The sequence below is a fragment of the Lepeophtheirus salmonis genome, chromosome 8, assembly GCF_016086655.4.
Source record: "Lepeophtheirus salmonis chromosome 8, UVic_Lsal_1.4, whole genome shotgun sequence".
In the NCBI taxonomy this organism is placed as follows: Eukaryota; Metazoa; Arthropoda; class Copepoda; order Siphonostomatoida; family Caligidae; genus Lepeophtheirus; species Lepeophtheirus salmonis.
In genome coordinates, this window is record NC_052138.2 from 34,306,636 (window position 1) to 34,328,146 (window position 21,511).

At 31.3% G+C, this 21,511-nt stretch overlaps 2 protein-coding genes across 3 annotated transcripts in view; one reads left to right on the forward strand and one right to left on the reverse strand.

Moving 5' to 3' along the window:
• Positions 1–8,884: 8,884 nt before the first annotated feature.
• Positions 8,885–12,794, forward strand: LOC121123519 (uncharacterized). The gene is made up of 4 exons (XM_040718646.2): positions 8,885–9,294; positions 9,375–9,424; positions 11,641–11,736; positions 12,231–12,794. The coding sequence occupies exons 1-4, from the start codon at positions 9,166–9,168 to the stop codon at positions 12,403–12,405; spliced, it is 450 nt and encodes a 149-aa protein (XP_040574580.1). The 5' UTR covers positions 8,885–9,165; the 3' UTR covers positions 12,406–12,794.
• Positions 12,795–20,061: 7,267 nt separating this feature from the next.
• LOC121122649 (dixin) overlaps positions 20,062–21,511 on the reverse strand; it is a 28,478-nt gene continuing 27,028 nt past the window's right edge. For both annotated transcript variants that reach the window (XM_040717684.2, XM_071890303.1), the window contains one exon: positions 20,062–20,630. In XM_040717684.2, the coding sequence (XP_040573618.1) occupies positions 20,562–20,630 (69 nt within the window). In that variant the 3' untranslated portion in view covers positions 20,062–20,561. The remainder of the gene's footprint in view (positions 20,631–21,511) is intronic.

Here is a 21,511-nt window from a genome sequence, read left to right on the forward strand (position 1 = left end):
CTGGTATAAACTCTATTCATCCTCTTCAAGGACCTCCTGATTAATTGTAGAATGAAACACTTCTAAAACATGAAAATATCTGGTTCCCTTGAAGTAAAGTTGCGGAGATGTCAAAGTAGATCATTCTCAGAAGACTCCAATACATTTTATCTGATTACTGGACATAATTTATGACCCCAGTGGCAGTAAATCAACTCTAGCTATATCTTTATGAATACATACACCACGTTGTTATCTTTAGTGTATCACGCAAACTTTCCTCCAAAAGAAACAGAAAAAAGGCCCAAATTCATCTGGCAGTTAGCCAAACAAGTCAATCACACCAATTGTCATTTATATCTAATGTATTTCCAGACTATCACTGTCATATCATTTCTTTGTCATTCTTAAAATGAATTATATATTATTAAAATCTACATAGAATTTGATTCGATACTCTATTATAATATTGCCTTGTAATATTTTATTAAAATAATAGTATTCATTTGTGTTTGTGTATGATAGCCAAAATATCTTCATATAAATAATAAAGGGCCAATATGTATATATATATTATATAAACAATGAGGGATATACAAAAAATTGTATTCCTGTCCTTTTGAAAACGGAGCATAAGTATAGAATAACTTATTACTTTGTTTATTTATCAAAAAAATACATTATTAAATTGACATGACGTATCAAGAGAAGGGAGGGAATCCAGAGGTGACAACAAAATTGTTATGTATTCGTGACTCCTTTCCTATCTTCTCATCTTTTAGTTATTATTATTATTTAATAGATGTATTAAGTAGTATCCTCATTATTCTTCTTATAAATAGGCGTACATTTGTCAGAGTGGTAATGATTATGTATTCATAAGAATATATACGTGGTCTTATTAAATGACATTGTTGCCTTATTCCTCCACGTCTCTTTCTCTGCTCATTTCTATCGGTCGTCCTGGATTCCTTTATTGAATAGTCTCTTCAACCTCGTTAAGACCCAACAAAAATACATAGGGTATTTTTGTGTTAGCAAGGTAACGCCGTGACACGAATATATTCTAGCTAGTACCTACAGTTTTTATTTCTTGAATGTATAAATATTAGCAAAATATTGCCTCTAGCTAGCAAACAAAAAAATTAAATTTTGACTGATACATTTTTCAGCTATTGATCACGTGGGTTCTCGTTTCGCTACTTGGTTTAAAGGATGCAGATAATATAATTTATAAATGCAAATTGCAAAAGATAATAAATTGTGCAAGGTAGTTGTTCATTAATTTTGGGTTGATAATTAATTTGTAACTGACTCATTGGATTTCAAAGGTACTAAGATACAATACCTATTATATGTTCTCTGCACTCTTTTGCTATCGTTATGGGACATTTCGTAGCAAAGAAACAAGATCAGGGCTCCCATTGATTTAGCGTTACGGACAGTTTTTGATGTTATAATATTGTCATATTGTTGGAGCAATGTGCTAAAAAAGTTATTACTTCCTTACTTTATAATAGCCAATGATGAAAATCCAATATGTATAATGGGCATGTTAAAAAAAAAAGAAACCGAAAATCAACATGGTAACCCCAACAATTTTGAAGAATGTTTTGGAGGAGAGAAAGAATAATACTCATAATGTTTAATTAGATCAGCTACAATCAGCTGGGACAAGAGAGGAAGGAGAGAAGGAAATAAACAAGGACAACTTTGATAGAATTACTCCGATGTCGATCCCTAATTCTACTTTGAGTCCAACAAGGACTTACGATTATAACTCTGCAACAAATCCTCAGGGTTACTTTCTGTCTTTTATGAGTATACACGAGGTTTTGAATATAATTGAATATATTTAGGAAACGATGTTCTCTACACAGGAGATTAAAAAAAATGACAACTGCTAAGGAAAAGAAAATTACTTCATAATAATACCAATTACAAATTAACGGGCCAGCTAAAAAAACACACCGGATTTACATAATTGATAATAGTATTGTGATGTTGAATTTAAGTTCCGTATGAGTACAACAGTATATTCACATTTTTTATTATTATTATTTTAAACCACTCTCAACCCCTGGTCTGCAGTTAGAAAAAGGTAAGGGACCACAGGTGTAATGAAACAAAATTAGACTATGTTCCAGGAGTGTCTGCAGGGAGGGAGGGGGGAATTGCTAGAGGAGCGATACCCCCCATCAAGGAATTTATGTCTCATAAAAAATAATAGATTTATTTTCCAAAAAAAGGACATGTGACAAAATTCAGGGATCTCTTTAGTAAATAATAATTTAAAAAAAATATATAAACAATCTTGTGGATGCTCCAGCACTTCTTCATGTAACTATAAATTATTGTTTAGTTATTTTTGTTTCGAGTTTAGAAATTATATATAAAGAATTTTTCAAACACTTATTCATTATTTTCGACAATAAAAGACGTTTTTGCTATGATTAAAAATATATAAAAACCGTTTTTGTTGTACATGTATGTAAAGCCTGTTATTTTAATATGATTAGAAAGAAGGAGAGCACCTATATGCTCATCAGAATATAGTTAATGATGAAAATCATGTGTATTTTTGGCGGTTTCAAAAAAGAAAACGCAAATCAGTATGGTAACCCCGACAATTTGAAGAATGTTTTACACGGTGTTACCTGGCTCACACAAAAATACCCTAAGTATTTTGTTGTCAGCTGTCGATCCCCTTTTCTCCCTTGATACGTTATGGCTATTTCATAATTTACTCTTTTTGATACATAAACAAAATAATAAGCTGGTTTATACTTATACTCCGTTTCCAAAAGAACACTAATACAATTTCTTGTTGATCCCTCGTCGTGAATATAATATATATATATTGGCCATTTTTTTATTTCTATGAAGAAATTTTGGCTATTTCTCCAAAGAAATAATATAATAAAATATTTCTAAGCAATATTATAGTGCAGAATAAAATAAAATATATGTTGATTTTTATAATATGTAATCCATTTTTAAAAATTGTAAAGAAATAATATGACAGTAATAGTCTGCGATTATATAAGATATAAATAGCAGTTGGTATAATTGACTTATTTGGCTAACTACCAGATGATTTTGGGCCTTTTTTCTCTTTCTTTTTTGGAGGAAAGGCTGTATGATATAACAAAGGTAACGACTTGTTCAGAGGAGATCAGCTTGGCTATTATGATGCTTCATTAGATCAGATACAATCAACTGTGACGAAGGAGGAGGGGAAAAGGAAATAAACATGGACTTAGGCAAGAATTACTCCGATGTAGATCCTCAATTCTAATCTGAGTCCAACATTGACTTTCTATTATGAATCCTCCTTACCAATCCCCAAAGTTACTCTCCGTCTTTTATGGGCACACATTGGTGTTCTATCAAGTTTTGAATGTAGTTGAATGTCATAGGAAAGGAATTTCACTACTCAGGAGTTAAATAATAATGACAACAGCTGAGGAATAGAAAATTCATTCTTTAGATTACCAATCACAAAAAAAAAAATGGACAAGCTAAAAAATTCAAAAGATTTACATCACTAAATATAGTTATATTTTAACCCTTTATACGTGTACGTCGTAGTATATTGATGTTCTACCATCACCTTCTGGTCTTGTCTTCTATTCAAGTTCCTCACGATGCATCCCCGTGCTCATGGCACATCATCAAAGTGGTTATAAGAATATAATATAATTACGGGTATCTACTGCAGATATATTAAAATATACAATATCTTTCTTTTTGTTAAATAATACTTTAAGGATGTTTGTCTTGGTTGTAAGATCTACAAAATTCTTTTATGTACGAGAAAATACAGTAATTTTTTGAACAACAAATTGCCGTATATTGCGACTATGAATTATAGATTATTTATTCGCAAAATAACTATAAATACATTCCGTAAATTCGTAATCAGAAGAAAAAATTAACCAGTCTCCATGACGATTGAGGCCATTAAGTAGACTCCTACAACGCTTCATAGGGAATTATTGATGCTTTTGAGTCAAGAATTGCCTCTACTTAAAACTCTTTGAGCTCCGACCAGCAGCCTAGACTACCCTTGACACGGTATTGTTACTTTTACAAAATCTTGCCACTTTGTGAAAAAAAAAAATTGCCTAAATGCTGACAAACTTGGCTAAATCTTGCCAGAAATAGGTTAATTTGGCAATACTGTTGGAAGGAGCAACAGAGTACAAAAATTACCTACAGAACCTAAACATATTTAATACTGCCTCAGACGTTGTGTTGATTGACTAAGGGAACTGTTAGGTTTAGTATCATGGTGAAAAACATATTAAAACAGTTATTTAAATTTTTACTAAGACTCTGTTTATTAAAATATTCATATTGTATCAAAAGCAACTAACGGGTGTTGCGACATAACTTAGACCCGAGGCCCAAAGTTGGGTAACCACTGGTATAGAACATGATTGGTTCCTGATATTTTTTGTTTAATTACTTAAAAATGGGCATGATCAAGTTAGTCCCTGGCAGGTTTGGACATTGAACTGAAAAAAACGGTGTTCACCCATTCTGTTCATTTTTTGGATGAATGAACGATTAACAAAAAAAAAAAAAAAAAACGATTAAAGGGGGACAAATATGAACGGGTTCATTTTCTTATTTTCTAGACATACTAAGTAATGTAGTTCTTAACTGGCCGAGGCAGTGCATTCAGGTCGGGATGTTGCCTAAAATATAGAAAAGTGATTTGGGACTAATTTTATCTTTTCGCACGGCAAGCACCCCCACCCAAAAAGTCTTGCATTAATTTCTCTAGCAATAAAAAATTCAAAAAAACAAAGCCTTTCGGGAAAGGTTAACACTATAAACAAACTAAGATCACTGTAGGTATATGGAAGATGAGGTCACCGGATATTTAGAGCGTTTTGGAAAATGATGCAAAGTCATTTTAAACCAATCAGATGCCTCTACAGAAAATTCACCCAGAAAATGAAAAAATGAAATCCAAATGCGATTGACAGTTAAAAATTAAAGTCCACTCAGGCTTGAGTTTTATGAACCCAAGCTTTGGTCCAACTATCATGTTGGAAATATTGAGCCCCTCCCAAAAGTTGGGTTAGGATATGGCTCACTTTTTTTTCTTCGCGCCAATTATGGCAGCAACGGAATAAACGTCACTGTTAGCATTTGCCTATATTGTGTATGCCTTACTATTAAATAAGTTTACTCTGAAAAAATATGTATATTCAGCTGTTTTTTAGAGGAAGGAGGGTGTTGAAAATAAATTGGAGGTTGCCTTGAATAAAAGTACTGCCTCTAGACACTTTTTGAGGCTGCCCTAAAAACTGCCTGGAGGTTATTTTGAGGTTGTTAAAAAAACCTTTTAATACATGAGACACCATTTTAATAAGTGGGACACCATTTTAATAAGTGGGACGCCATTTTAATAAATGGGACACTATTTCATAAAGATTGAGAGTATATTATTTACATGTATATTATAGCCCTGTTCATTTCAGGACCCCTTGGATTGCCGGTTTGGCTTTTAGTTAGTTACACCCTTGAGGTTCATTTTGATGTATTGAGGAAAGACCTTAGTATATTAATGAGTATTTTGTAGGTCGGTCTTTTTGCACTTGATAAACAGGTACAATCTAGGTCCTTTGCCATAGTTAAACAATATCAGGAGTGGCGGAACGTTTTTGTAGTGAAAGGTGTAATGAAAAGAGATACTTTAATGGCGTCAGTAGGGGTAAGGATGTATGTTATTCCTTAAAATTGACTCGCTTCCTGAAACTCTTACTCTAAATTGTATTTTTTTCTAAATTTGAAAAAAAAAAAAAATGGGGACGACCCTATTATTTCAAGGATATAGGTTCAGAGGTCATTATTCGTTTTATAGACACCCTCATAGATTTTTTTAATATTTTCAAGCCTCAATTGTTCCGCTGAAACTTTGAAAAATGATACATTAAGGAGCCCTAAAAGATTAAAACCCCTCAAGCTATAAGCCATTAAATATATTTAGTGGATTTATTATTCTTTTGTTGTTTAATCTATCCTATTTTAGCATTATATATATCCTATTTTGCTTAAATCCAGCTGTCAACACTGTTTATTAAAAAAACCGTAATCTGTGTTGCAAAAGTTGTCGATAAAACAAGATCATTTTTAAAAATGTATATGATTCAATAGATAAAAAACGGTAAAATGTTGTTTGTTGTTAATCCAAATATGTTAGAAAGTATTACTGTGAATTTTTAAAAGTGTATTTACTTTTAAATTCACGTTTGAAGTAGTTGCGTACTTAAAAATAGAAGCTCTTTTTTATAGTATGATCTCTAAAAATAGAAGGCGCCACAAAAAAGTTATCATGCTTACCTTCAGCTCTCCTACATTTAAAAAGTTATCATGCTTTCCTTCAGCTCCTCTCCAACATTTAAAATCGACTTTTTATCATTCTTGCCTTTAAAAGTACTTGATTTTCCTTACCTTATGGTCTACCGGTCAAGAATGGGTAGTATTCGGTAAGTTTTAGTCTTTTCTATATAAGCTTGCAAAATCTCATAATATATTACATCAGTCACCAAAGGCAGTATTTTATAGCCAAAGTTGATAATCCTGTAGAGAAAAACGCGTGCAAGGAGAAGTGAGGGGGGGGGGAGAAAGACTTATAGTATAATTGTTTAAAATACTGATATAATTATCAGCTACCTGCTTTATTACGATTTTTGAGGTTATAACGTAAGTATTTATTAGCAAAATGTTTAATAAAGATATAATAGGTACAATTGACTTAGACGTTTTTTATCCGTTACAGTAGATTTGAAAACGTCAGACTCCATGAAATTGTAATTCATTATAAACAATGATCTCAGAATAATAACTAATGAAACGACAAAGTAGAGTATTTCGAAATATATTTGAAGTTCCAAGTTTAAAAAAGATGGCTTAAATTAAATATAATCTACATACTAAAAAATAAAGCATCATACATTTATGTTAAATATACAAAATTAAACAATTAGAATCATATAACTAATAATAACAATAAATTATAAATACAGAATATTGAAATAATAGATTGATCCAAACAATATTTTCTTGTTCTGACATCGGAATTCAGTTAAATATGTCACAACTTTAGGTTGCAAGACACAAGCGAGACGTGGAGTTTAATCAAAAAGATAATCACCCCTATTTCTTCTTGTGGAAGTTGCTATATACAATTGTACACAGGATAGACATATCTCTACTGATGAGATCTAACTAATTATTAATAATAAAGTAAATGTCAAAATCATAAAATTAGACAATAAATATATGTACTAATAAAAAAAATGTTAGAAATAAATCCATCTTAAAGATTTAGAGCAAAAGCTAATTATGTAGTAATGTCCGGCGATATTACTCCTTATTAAGAGCATCAAAAAAGATATTTTCCCCGTTATTTATGCTTATATAACAACCATACTATTATCATGAAGGATACACACAATTGCTAATTATAATGCTACACCCAATGCAACTACCCCCGTTGTTGTGACCATTTAAGCAGTTGTTTTTGCCTTTTATGAGTTTTTTGAACACCATTTCGTAGAGCTTATCAACCATAGCGAATCCTTAAGTGATAAAAACTAATATTTATTGAGTATGTAATATTGAAAAACCTAATGATCATACCCAAGGCTTTAAGTGAAGAAACTAGTGTCCGACAAACCAGTTGCAAACCATCCAAAGCTACTACCCCCGTTGTTGTGACCATTTAAGCAGGTTTTTTTTTTTTTGCCATTTAATGAGTTGTGTATCATAATTCTTGATATTTTTAGCTAAAATAGAATAATATTTTATGGTTAGATTTAAAAAAAAATGAATACTTACTGTTTGATGGTATAAAATTCAGAGTTCCATTTTAAAATTAGTAAATATTTTATACTTTTTAATGATAACTTTGATCGTAATTTGGTGTGGATGACTCAAAACATGCTGAAAATTATCTCAACTTCACAATTTACAATGGGGGTATTTCTATAAATGACATCATTACCAACATCCTCCATGAATTTAATAATGGTTCCTCGGGAAGGGATGGGTTTATCCTTATTTTTACACGTAGGATGATTAGCAATGGATAAGGTATATTACATCCAATAAACATTTTTGTGAGATCAGAGTTAAAGTCTGACTTGATGTATTCATCATTAACTTGATTTGATAGATAAATATCTATGCTCTTGATATGAGATGAGGATAATGAGTGGTGTTTAATTCTAGACAGGCGACTAAATGCACATTTATATCGACCAATCTGACAAGCCATCTGTTTCTCGTACGGTAAGTATTTCCAATTTCCTGGGTCTCCATTTCCAGAAATCCAGAAAGAAGGATACATTATTTTAGGAATTTTATTCAGTTCGTTATCGACTATCAGTATCTAATATTATATTAATATTGAATAATAAAGGCGGAATGGATAACATTCTTGATAGAGGAAGATGTTTATTATTTTAGTCAATGGACAATGATACCATAAGTATTTCTTCACTCCTCCTCGCAGACTTTTGTATCAACCTTACACATAATATATGTCCTGCTGGTATGTAAAAATAAAAGAAACGGAAAATTAACGTCGTCAGTTTAACAATTTGAAGAATGTTTGGGATGAGAGCAGCTTAGCTGCCATCACGTTTTATTAAATTAGGTGTAAGCAGACGTGAGAAGAAGGAAATAAACAAAAATCCCACTCCATATATATAGCAAGAACCAATGTTGTTGCCCCCCCCCCCTATTTTATGAGGTACATATAATATAAACTTGAAAATCAAGGAAAAAAACTAAAGAGAATTTATATAGCTTAATTTCCCCAACAACAACTGACGTGAACTTATGAGGTAACATACTTTTTAACACAAATTTTGTTCCTCTATGTATTCTATATGAGTTAATAATTCACACATAGACATACCTTGAATTCTATAAAGGCACTCTCTTCAGTTTCTCCAACTCTTAAGGATCCAAAAGATTATAAAAGGACATAATTTGAGAAATACTGTACTTACATCCGTTTCAAATTATGTATACTATTTCTTCAGTCCTAAGCATTTCATTCAAAATGATAATTGTGTATCTGTTGTTGTCAAGTTACTTTCAAAGAAGTTTTGGAATTAATATTCTATGTAAAAGTGAAAAAGATTGTCCAAAGCCATTCGCATGTTTTTTTCTCTTTTGACTCCAACTAAATGTAACCCACCCAAGGAAAGAAATATATCCTGCGGTAAGGATATCGATGGAAAAACAGTTCCGGATCATGAAGTTTGTATACAGGATCAAGTCAAAACTGTGAGTATTCAGATGCTAATTCGATTAGGAATTTGATGAGTTTGGCAATGATGTAAATATTTTCATGTTCTGTTTTGCAGGACAACTTGAAGGACCGGAGTCTCGCCGTGTATCGCTGTTACAATAGCAGGTAAAAGTATGATAACCAAAATATTTAATTACTTACTTAATTGATGAAGCTACTCGCAATATTTAATACAGTACCGTAATCAGGGTTTAGTTATTGGATAGGGTTATTTGAAGCGCTTATATGTACTAGGTGTATCAAAACTATTTCTCGATTAGGAACTCCGAACTTAATCCAGAACTATGTACTTATGACTCTAAAGTTGTTACGCCTTTTTTATTTGTTTACTTGTTTACATACAGTATTAGTTTATTACAGCTCAATACAATCTCCGTTAGCCTTAATGATGACCTCCAACCAGGACCTGAAGGCACAGTATGACTTTTTGACCAATCCTTTGTCCATATTGTCCCAAATATAATTGACAGAAGCTTTCAGGGCTTTAGTTTTGGGTTAGTGTTTGTCACAGCCCTTGCTCTCCAAATGCAGACATAAGGCAAAGTCCAACGGGTTCACGTCTGGTGAGTATGGTGGCCACATTGTCTTATCCTAAAAATACATGTTCTTCTGAAGAAAGGGCTGGGTCACTTTGGTGGTATGTGCGTACGCTACATCTTGTTGGACATAACCAATTAACGCATACCGCTTAACATGCATACAACAAGATTACAAGGAATACAAATAACCAAAGTTGGATTTTTTATACATATATGCATTTTCATCTGATATTAATTTGACGAAAATCAAATGTGATAATTTGCAATCACTATTGGACAAAATCTATGATCGTGACAACAAAAAAAAAAAGATAGGGAACTTCATTTGGCAAAGTTGAAGGTAGCTGCAGCTACATTTAAGTTGAATGAAATAAATGGGATATTTACTTCCTTTTTTATCCTGTCATTTCAATACTATAAAATTTAAATCATCGGAACTCAACCAATATTTATTTAGCAGCCTTTTTAATTACAAGCTTCTATAATAAGCAATATGCAAAAGTTTTAAGTCTAGGTATCAAGTCAGATACTAACAACACTATACAAAATTATACAATTCCATTATATGAATATATAGGCACAATATGAACAAACTCATCAACAACTCAAAAAAATTTATTAACTCAATTTATAGTTTTTTATAATTTATTATATTAATATAAAAAACCGCGATATCAAATAATTCCAAACACCGCATTATGCAAAATCTGCGTTATTTGAAACCACTTTATGCGGGGACCCTGCATATAAATATATTTAAAAAAAAACGTATTATATAAAAGTAACTACCAGAGGGTGCCGGCGTTGAAGTGCTGAATAGAGAGGATTAAAAACAAAAATTGAAGGTCAATCATAGAAGAAAAGAGACAGAGAGAAGGGATGGAGCATAAGACAAAGGGAGAAGAGGAGAAGGGAAAGACTGAGAGAAGGAGATAGATATAGAAAAGTTTCTGACCTCAACTTGACGATAGGTGCACTCGTAAATAAAAGCATCTAAATAGCATCTGTTGATAGTTACTCACCAAGTTACTAAATGATCCATTAAAATCTGAACACATGTGTGTCTGAGCTCTCTTAATCATTAATGTAGTTGCATTTAGTAGTAAATATGGCTTCCAGAAGCCCCGACACACGCTGCAGTTGTAGTCTTCTTTCATGGCGTCCAAGTGCTAGCAGACAGTGGCTTCGGCGTTTAGATCAAAGACACTGCAGGCCTTCTCCTTAACATGCATCCAAAACGTGTAGTCAAGGGATTGGTATCAGGGCTGTAGTGGGGGAGGGTGGCAAAAGTGTCAAAAAAGAGCGCAAAAGAATAACTAAAAAGAGTTTTTCGACGGAGGAGATGAGGTTCTTTCATTGTTGGTGTCAAAAGTGGCGTCTCCACCCTCACAAGGCTCTTTCCACCCACTTTTTTGACAGCTCTTTGATCAATCTAGTTCTTATAGTCTCAGTTTATTTGTCTCAAATCAATACAATCTCAAATCTCGAAAAGTTTTTCAAATATCTAAAGAAAATGTTTTCTCTGCGAAATACACTTCTCAAATAGATGATTTAATTATTGTTACTATTGAAATAATATGTTTTTGAAAGATTTATCAAATAATAGACACCAATGATTTAAGAACATCTAATGTTTAGAGTATTAAATACTGTTTTAAATAATTAATTATTATCAAATGGGTTTGATTTTCATGTGCATTTACTTATATACAAAATAATAATCACATCACACTCTAACTCAAAATTAATGAACCTTTGTCTTCTATATTATTATATTTTCAGAGGGTCTTACAAATGCCAGAACGCATACTCAAATTATTGTGTTACAGATTATTCTATGGAAGAACCCATCAAAGACGTATGTCCACCATATTTTGAGTAAAGGCAACATATCCAGTACCTACATGGCCGTCGCTAGGGCTTTTCTAGAGGGGATGTTAGATATTTTTTCCTTCAAATCGACTTATTTATCAGATAATAAAAAAACAAGAGTGTTTTAAAAAAAAAATTAGTAATACTTATGAATTAGATTCCATTTTATTTTTAGAAAATTATGCTTTATTTTATTTTTAAAATGACCTTTTCTAATAAATTGTGTACATATTTATTTTTATTTATAAAATAGTCTAATCTATAAAATAATGGTTAATTATATTTTTCCATTTTTATGTTAAAAGACCATTTTTTTCGACTCAAATATGAATGACATTTTTTAAGGATATATTTTTCATTTTTTACAATAATTACATTAAAAATCCTAATTTTCTGAATAAGGTCCTTGTTTTTGAGTCATATAATCCATGGAGGCGACGGCCTTGAGTACATAATATAAATAATAAACATGCAATTTGATAATTATGTGTCCATTTCAGCTGTGTAAATCGTGAATTCAAGAATGGAAGGGCAAAAGTGTGCATTCCACGCATGTTTTCTGGAGGTTATGGAGGATGTAGTAATGATTTTAGTTGTGGATTCTTCCTTTTATCTCAGACTTGGGCCACATGTGTAAATGGTGATTGTGATGGATTCATTCGAAAAAGACAGTAAAATTAAAAAATTTCCACGAAACAAAGTTTATATGATTGATAATTTTCCAAATATGTTGGCTAGGCCACTGGTGTCGCCAGCTCAGCTTTTTTTTTTGCGGGAGGGGGAGCCCCGTAAGGGGCTCCTTAAATTTCTAAAGTCCCCCTTCCTATTCTTTTTTAATATCATCATCTTTGATCATTTTCAAATTGAAGAAATATCAAAGGTTGCGTGGCTACAAATGAGAAATGTTTCGTAAGACAATGTTGTACTTTAAATAATGATTAGATAATATCTCTTTTAGACATTATGAACTTTTTAATATTTGTAAGTGTATCTGTTTTAATTAGTTTAATTATTGTTATGTCATTTCATATTTATTTTTTAGCAAAATACATCTTTTTCATATATCTCAAGAGGATTTTTATTCAATCTTATAAATATTTATTAGTATTTTTTTGATACTATCACATATGAAATCAAAAATGGTCGAACAGATCAGTCTTAAACTTACCAAGTAGACGTATAAAATAATCCAGCATGTCCCTATAATATTTTTTGGGCTTATTGGGTCATTAAAAGCCTGTTTTTGTTTTTACCCAAATAAAATCTCCTTTTCCATCTCTCTTTCTAGCTTACGGCGTGACCTTGCTAACGCAAAAATAATCTATGTAATCAATTGTTAGCTCTCGATTCCCTTACCTCACAAAGACATTTTTTACTTGTAAAATATGTCTTTGGATACCTCATGGCTATTTCATAATTTATTCTTTTTGATACATAAACTAAGTAATAAGACTTATACAACTATACTTAATTATACTCCGGGTTTATATGGGCAGGAATACAGTTTCTTGTTGATCCCCCGTCGTCGTTATATACTCTGGCCATTTTATTATTTATAAGAGGGTAATTCCAAGACAAATCACACACTCAAAACAGCATCATATTTGATCTTTTTTCAAATTTGGCAAATATTTTTTTATTGGAAAGAACTCAAAATTTCACACTTTTTTGTGCTGTACTTCAGGATTTAGAGGTTTCTAAAGTCTTGGTATCAACTCCAATATTTGAAAGTATTGATTTACTTTAAAAACCATTTAATAGATAATTGTTTTTTTCTTTATTATATTTTTATTTAAGTATGCAAGAAGAGCTAGTCAGGTTGGTTTTCTTAACTTCTCTGCTTTTATCAGTCAGAAACATCATTTCAAGTTCGTTTTTAAGAATCCAGACTCTTTTCAGGATATTTCGACGTGAAAGTTAACTCACTTCACTATTGAAAATAAGGTTTTAACATTCAGTCTCTCCATCTCAAATAAACTACTAAACATTCTTGAATTTATAGAATACCCCTTTACGGCATTAACAATCATAATTACATCATTCAAAAAAGATTCCTTTTTGGCTCCAAATTTTTCACAACTAATGCCAGATAATCATACAATTAATAACTTGAATATTTGGATTCTGTTGTTTTGACGGGTCCAAACATTATAGGAGCTCCATCAACTCATAGTGCAATCTTCCCCCTTTATATTAACACTTTGTTTTTTTAACTATTCATCAACCTTATTGAACACATCAATTCCAAAAGTTCTAAAGTCAAGAGGAGAACACAGCAACATTTCTTCTTAAATTTCATCCCAACCCCTGTATCGAAGATTTACTATAAGCTGCGAATTGCTCCTGACATATGTAGTTTCATCAAGTTGACTTACAAACTCTTTACACTTTTTACTAAAATAAATCAGTTGTTCTCTTACATTTTCTGGCAAGATAAAATTCTTATTTTAATAATTTTTGCAAAGAAAAACAATGTATTCAGTTGTTTATCTACTTTCAGTCCATACATTATTTCTACCATTTTCACAGCAGCAGGTTTGATAAAGTCTTCACAAGTAGGGTGGAGTTTCTTTTTTCGAGGAACCAACCATGCCACTTCAAAACTAACTTTTGCTGCTGAACGTTGTAAAAACGTTGCACCCTTGTTACTTTACAATTTTATTGACTGTTTGCTCCAGATTATCGAAGTATTCCCGAGGCTTGGAGGACAGATATGAATGAATATTGTACAAGTGCATTTTCAGTTGACTCATTTTGAAAGATTCGGCAGTAAGAACTTTCATACAGACAACACAACGAGGGTTCGTTTGTCCTTTTTTCTTTATTTCTGTAAGCCATAATTAAGAAACTATGCCTAAGACGTCCTTTTCCTTGCAGATACCGTTTGAAAATGAATGAATCTCTAAATATCAAATAAAAGGGAAAATGCTAAGGGAAACAGAGATATCGAAAGGGTACAAGTATCATACGTGAAGCTGATTGATGCAACAATTGCGTAATATATATACAATACACATAAATGTTATTCATTAATAATGTGTGATGTATAGTTTAGTTTATTGTCTCATGCACATTTCTCCATTCTCGAAGTTTGATAAGATCCTAGACTTTGCGATGCATTTTTTTTCTTCAAATTCGTTTCTTTCACTTAAAATCTCTACTCCCATTACCCCCAAAATTTTCTAAATTACCCCATTTGGGGTAATTTACACATTTTCTCCGACCATTGATACGACGAGAGATCCACAAGAAATTGTATTATTGTCCTTTTTGAAACGGAATATGTGTATAGAACAATTTATTACTTCGTTTATTTATCAAAAATAATAAATTATGAAATAGCCATGAGATGAGTGACAGCTGACACAAAATAGGTTGTGTATTTTTGTGTCAGTGAGTTAAAACCGTCACAATATTGAATAGAATACTATCTAGGATTTTAATATTACAAATATATATGTTACGGGCAATGTCGAAATTCGGGCATTTTCCTAAATGCCGGACAATCTATAAAATTTTCAATAGAGTGGCCAATGTTCATTTTAACTTCATTTATATTGTCAGGTGAAATGATTGTGGGTAATTTGATTATTAAGCAATTCATAGCAAGGGGGTAATAAAGGATTTGATTATGTGGGTTTTTTTTTCATTTCATTTTCATTGCTAGAAATTAGATACTCTTGTTTATTTTCATTGAAATTTATATTGTATTCACACAATCAAACTATTTTATAATAAGAAATTGTCACGAGAGACTCAATTCTATTTTATAGCTATACCTTGGCTGTGCAGGTCGACAGCTGGTCCCTGAGAGGGATCAAAAACTTTCTCCAGTATTATCCTGAGTATCAAGGACCAAATTTAATATCTGATTACACACCCCGGTCCAAAAGATGGATTATTAACCACCGCCACCACTTCCCTGATCATCTAGGACCCCTTTTGATATTCTATAAAACACCCTAACCCAAGGGTTATGCAAATGAAACGATTTTCCATAACGGGAATCAAAACCTATCACCCACTTCTATTCTGAGTATCAAGGATCCCTTCAAATATCCCATGATACTCCCTGGCCCACAGGTTGTACAAGTGAACCACTGGCCCAAAAGGTGTGAATCATTACCAACCACCACCGCTTCCCTGTGCATGAAGGACCCTTTTTGATATCTTATATTACTCCCCACCCACGGGTTGTGCAAAAGAACCGCAGTTTCAAGAAGTGAATCATTATCCATCGCCACTGCTTCTACAAGCATCAATTCTTGCCGTCGGACGCCACGACCCCACCATTGTTTGGGGCGGATGTTTTGTATAGAACCCCCCTTGACCTCCTCTGATGATCCACCAAGCCAACAGTCGTTCCAACGGTTGTATACCTTGTCACGGTGAAAATCTTCCCGCCAGAGAAATTTTTTACCGTGGATCCATTTGCCTTGCTGCATGCACGAACTTTCTTGCACCTCTCCAGTCTCCTTTCCATCAACAGGTGGGATGGAGTCCTTGTGTAAGAGGGCAACCCCAAGTCCTCCTTCACAGCCGTTCTGATTGTTTCCTCGTCTATGTCAAAATTGTTAGAGAGACGATTCATGGATTTTGTGGGATCTTCCTTGATCTTCTCCTTCTGGTCCCCCAGAAACTCAGAATCCCTTTTCAAGTTGTGTCTCCCACTTCCTTCTTTCCTTGAGAGGTCTTTTTCATCTTTGCCAAATTGAAAATGAGGCTACTGGAGCACTTCACAATGTTAATAATCTCTACCACCTCAATTTTGGCATAAAGAAGGCCTGAGATTCTCTGCCTTTTTGCTTCTTGCTCACTCATGATGAAAGATTTGAGAAATGTTTAATATTGTTTACATATGCAAAAAGAACAAGAGATTCGGAATATGCAGGGAAAAATCACAAAACTTCTCTATTTTAATTACATAATTAGCATTAATTAACAGTCCACGTTTTCCTTCCGAACCCTGTAGACATTGATAACTTATCTGAAAGATTAAAAGAAGAAATTATGTCGGCAAGGTGCCACAACATGGACGCTGAAGAACTTATTGGTATTTTTTCAGCAATAAAAAATAAATCTTTAAGTGCTACTATGGACTACATATCATGTCGATTAAGAGTTTCAAAGAATGGTACTATATATTATTTAGAAAAGATGGATACTCCAATTAGAGAAGACATGATAACAAAAAGTCTAAAATTTAAAAAGAGCATCTAATTAATTTAAAAATAGCATCTAATTATTTTAAAAATATCGAAGAATGAACTAAAAATGAGGTTTTAGATATTTTAAAAGGAAAAGTTATAGGAGAATATGCATGCCATTTATGGCTTGTAGATTCACAACTAGAAACCTTTAATGCCAAAGTGGAAGATTTTAATTTAGATAAAATGTGTTATAATATTTCATATTGGTCTCAAACCGAAAATTACGACAGCGCAGACGAAAGTGAAATATCAGCGATTGCTGACTTATATTTTAGTTGGAGATTTAAAAAAAAATTGATTAGCTTAATCTTACAATTCTTTCATTATTATAATTTGCAGAATTTATATAAATATTGTATAGTTATGCAATAAATTAGTATTTACTTTTTTGTAAATAGAGATTATTGCTTAATTAATCATGACTAAACTACATAAATAATATATTATTATTTTCTTAAGATTTAGATTTCTAAATTTTTTGGGTGCTTTCATCAAGTTTATTAGTTTATTTATTATTATTAATAACAAATATTATGATTTGTGACGTCATTTTCAAATTTGCAGCGCCAATTAGTGTTGAAATAGATGAAACATACACAAGTTGCTCAACAACAAAAGGAGAGGATTAAGAGAAAAGGTTTTAATTTTTTGCAAAGAAACATTGCAATTACTCGGGATATATCCAACAAATTAAGTTAATTTTGGTATCATTACATTATACAGCTAAAATTCCATAATTGATATTATATAACAAATACAAAAATATGCTATTTTGATTTTTTGTTAACATACCTACAAGTTGTCTTTGATACGTCACTTTCTCTTAATGTATTAGTCTATCCTTACCCTAGCCTATCCTTGTTTGTGAGGTACCGCCGCGATGAGGTTTTATAAACCATTTAAATAATCCATATGTTTAGTGATGGAAATCTAGTGTATTTTTTTATTTCCTCGTTTTTTTTATTGGTAATCCAAAGAATGAAGTTTATTTTTTAAGTAATGATTATTACTTAATTTCTGATTAGTGAACATCCTTTCACAAATCGATTCATTTGTGTGTGCTCATAAAAGATGTGGCGTAACTATGAGGATTTGTTGCGGAGTTTTAATTGTAAGTATTTGTTGGACTATTTGTATAGAATTGGGGATCCATAGAGGAGTCATTTCATCAAATGTCCTTGTTTATATCCCTCTCCTCTCTCGCCACAGCTGATTGTAGCTGATCTAATAAAACGCTATGACAGCTAAGCTGCTCCCCTCTAAAGCATCCATGTTGATTTTCGGTTTGTTTTGTTTTAAATTGCCATAATACAAACAATCTTCATCGGGAGATGTCCCAGTTGAGGTTTCTGTTCCTGAACATGACATGGCGTTACCTGCTAACATAAAACCTTTTTCACATTCTAAGGGTTACCATGTTTAAAACAACGGAAATATTATTATCACGTTACGTTGGTTAAAAAATAAAGATGAAACAACACTTGCACGTTTAATTAAAATTAGATCAACGACGCAAGGATAAGGTTTATTTTTTTAACAAGCCCAAAATACACGCTATTTTCATCACTACGTATGCTATTTTATATTATTGTACTGCTGACTAGAATTAGCCCTTATACCCCTCAATATATTAATTAAAATTCAATCTTGAACAATGAACAATATCATTCATGTAAAATGTTAATAGAAAATAGAATGAATAATGCTTTATTAATTCAAAGTAAGTATTTATTTAATTCAATTATAAACTTACCTTATTGGATCTCAAATATAATGTAATGTCTCGTTGTTATCTTTGATTTAACATTAAATTACATTCATTAATTTTGAAAGTTGAATATTTTAAAATTTTATATCCTACCAAAACTATCTCAAGTTTTAAATTCCTTTTTTATTAACTCTATATTTTGGTTTTTCAATTACTCTAATAAACATCATTTTTGTCCATCGGCTAAAACCCACATTTATTATTGATATTTAAGTCTTAGAACACGAATATGACCTATAAATACTTTTTTAAAAATTATGTTCTTAGAGTATAATTTCGATTCAAAGCCATATTTCTAAGTTAAATAACTGTCTAAATACAAATTAAAGCTTATAAAAAATAATAAAAATATTCAATTATTCAAAAGATTAAATATTTATTAAGTTATCCTGAATACTCTTCCTATAAAATGTGAATACTCATACAAAAATCAAGTAAAATGAAGGATCTTATTTGGAATCTAATATTTTTTCAAACTGTTTATTTTATAGCTAAAACTAAGAATAAACTTTATGTTATAACTTTGAAAGATTTTCCGCTAAAAAAAGTTCAATTGTTATAGATTTTTTTTGTGTTACTTTTAATTTTCTTATAGAAAATTTAAAAAATAAGGAATGAAAGGTTGCGTGAAAAAGTTCCGAAATTAAATCGATTATCTGACTAATGGTCACAAGTAATTCATATTTTAGAAGCAAAAAGATTAACTCCAAGATGTAAGTAATCTATTTGCCTTATTTATATTTAGTTTTGCAACTTCCCACTGAACCTTTTTTATTGCTTATTTATTCAATATTACGTAAGAAAATTATAAGTTAAACTGAAAAATCCATCAAAATTAAATTTTTTTTAACGATAAATCTTTTGTTTTAAAATTATTTTTTTGTTGTGTTCTCTTGACGTCATTAATGCCATCTATGCATATTATTCATATTTAAGCGGTTATAAGCTTCCTCTCTAAGTGAATATTGAATTTCCCTACAGATATATCGACACTTCATAAATGAATTACATCCAAATTTTTATATTTGTGTCCACGACTTATATTTTAATGCAAATGTTAGTTGTATTTTACATAAAAATACACAGTATTTTATTGTCAGCTGTCAATTTTTCTGCTTCTTTTTCCCTTATTAGTGTTCTAAACGTTGATTTGTTGAATTAAAAGGAGTTCTTGTTAAATTATAAATACTTCTAAACTATTATTTAATAAAAATTGCGAAGAATTGGCTGCTACCAACTTATTTTTTAAGGATTTTGGATCTTTCCTCCCGTTTTTTTCCTCATATTGAAGGTTGTGTGATACAATATAGATAATTCCAGTTATCATTATCAATAAAATAATAACGCCAAATATTAAATCATTTTGTTTAAATATATTTTTTCTACAAATATAAAATATCTATATAATTTTGAAGATGATATCAAAATATAAATTTATAACATTGAATAACAAAAAAATAATAAAGAGGTGAGGAGGACAGAGGAATAATATTTAATGGAATATAAATTTGTTTACAAAAGTATCACAGATTTAAAAAAAAAAAAATAAAAACATTATTTGTTAGAGAATTGCTGGCATTTTGGTTTTTTGTTTTTCTCAATCAATCTTATACTTAATAAAAAATCTAGGGTTTTTTCTTCTGCTTTTCTATCCTTTTGTTCATTCAGGCCAGTGTTTGCATAAAACGTATTTTAGCAAAGAAATTGAACATTTGAGCATGGAAGTATATGGACTTGTGTTTCAATGGAAAACGAAAGCCGTAGAAGGTATCATAAATATCAAAATAATGCCTCTCAAAATGAATAATGATGATACAACAACACACATATTATAAAATAAAAACCTCAGTTTTTTAATCTTCTTCCACCCAAACGACTATCTTTCCTTCCGTTCCGGGTAAAATCGTTTCATCATCACTTATCTACAATGAAAGAATAGAGATTAATATCATACATGTTAGAACATTTTACTATTTAAACTCGTGTTGTGTCGACTTACGTCGAGTCGATAAATGAGAAAAGAAAAATTAGATAGATATACAAAAATTAAGTAACTACTCATTATTTGTTTTCTATTTTGTTGAAATGTCGAAGTTGCCGGGTCAAAATCAAAATATAATTGGCAATTTTGGCAAAATTAAAAAAATGTTTAGAGGTTGCTCAACGGCCTTAAAGTAGTCATGTTTCGGTCCTTATTTAGAACCATAGTCCCATCCTGTCCAGTCTCACATGTCAGACCATAAAATCGATCACTCATGACGTCAATGGAGGTGTTTTCCCTCTTTTTGATTATTTTATGTAATAGAATCAATTATATAACTAAGGAACAATAATATATAATGAAAAATATAATATTTTTTGCAAGATATCCCCAAAAATCTTAATACATAGATCTTATTTGGCTTAATAAACCAGCAATATTTTTTTGAAAAATTCCCAGGACCGATAGTTAAGGACCGGTACCAGGGGCTGACAGTCCTAATACTGGACTGGATCGAATAAATAAGACCGAAACAACCCTACCTCAAAGTTATAAAAACTACTATTTTTTTTTTTACAAAAAAGTGTCCTCGATTATTATGAAAAAGAATCATGATACAGCTTATTATATTTTTTTTAAAAGTGTCTTAATTGTATTTTTTTATCAAAAGGAACAGATTCTGACATGGCATTTCCACAATATAAAAAATAAGAAGTTCACCTTACTACTCAAGCCCACTTCCCCTAATAAGCAATGCTTGTTTGTCTGTCTTTATGCAATACGTACATACATTTTTGATAAGAGAAATAACAATGCAGTCAT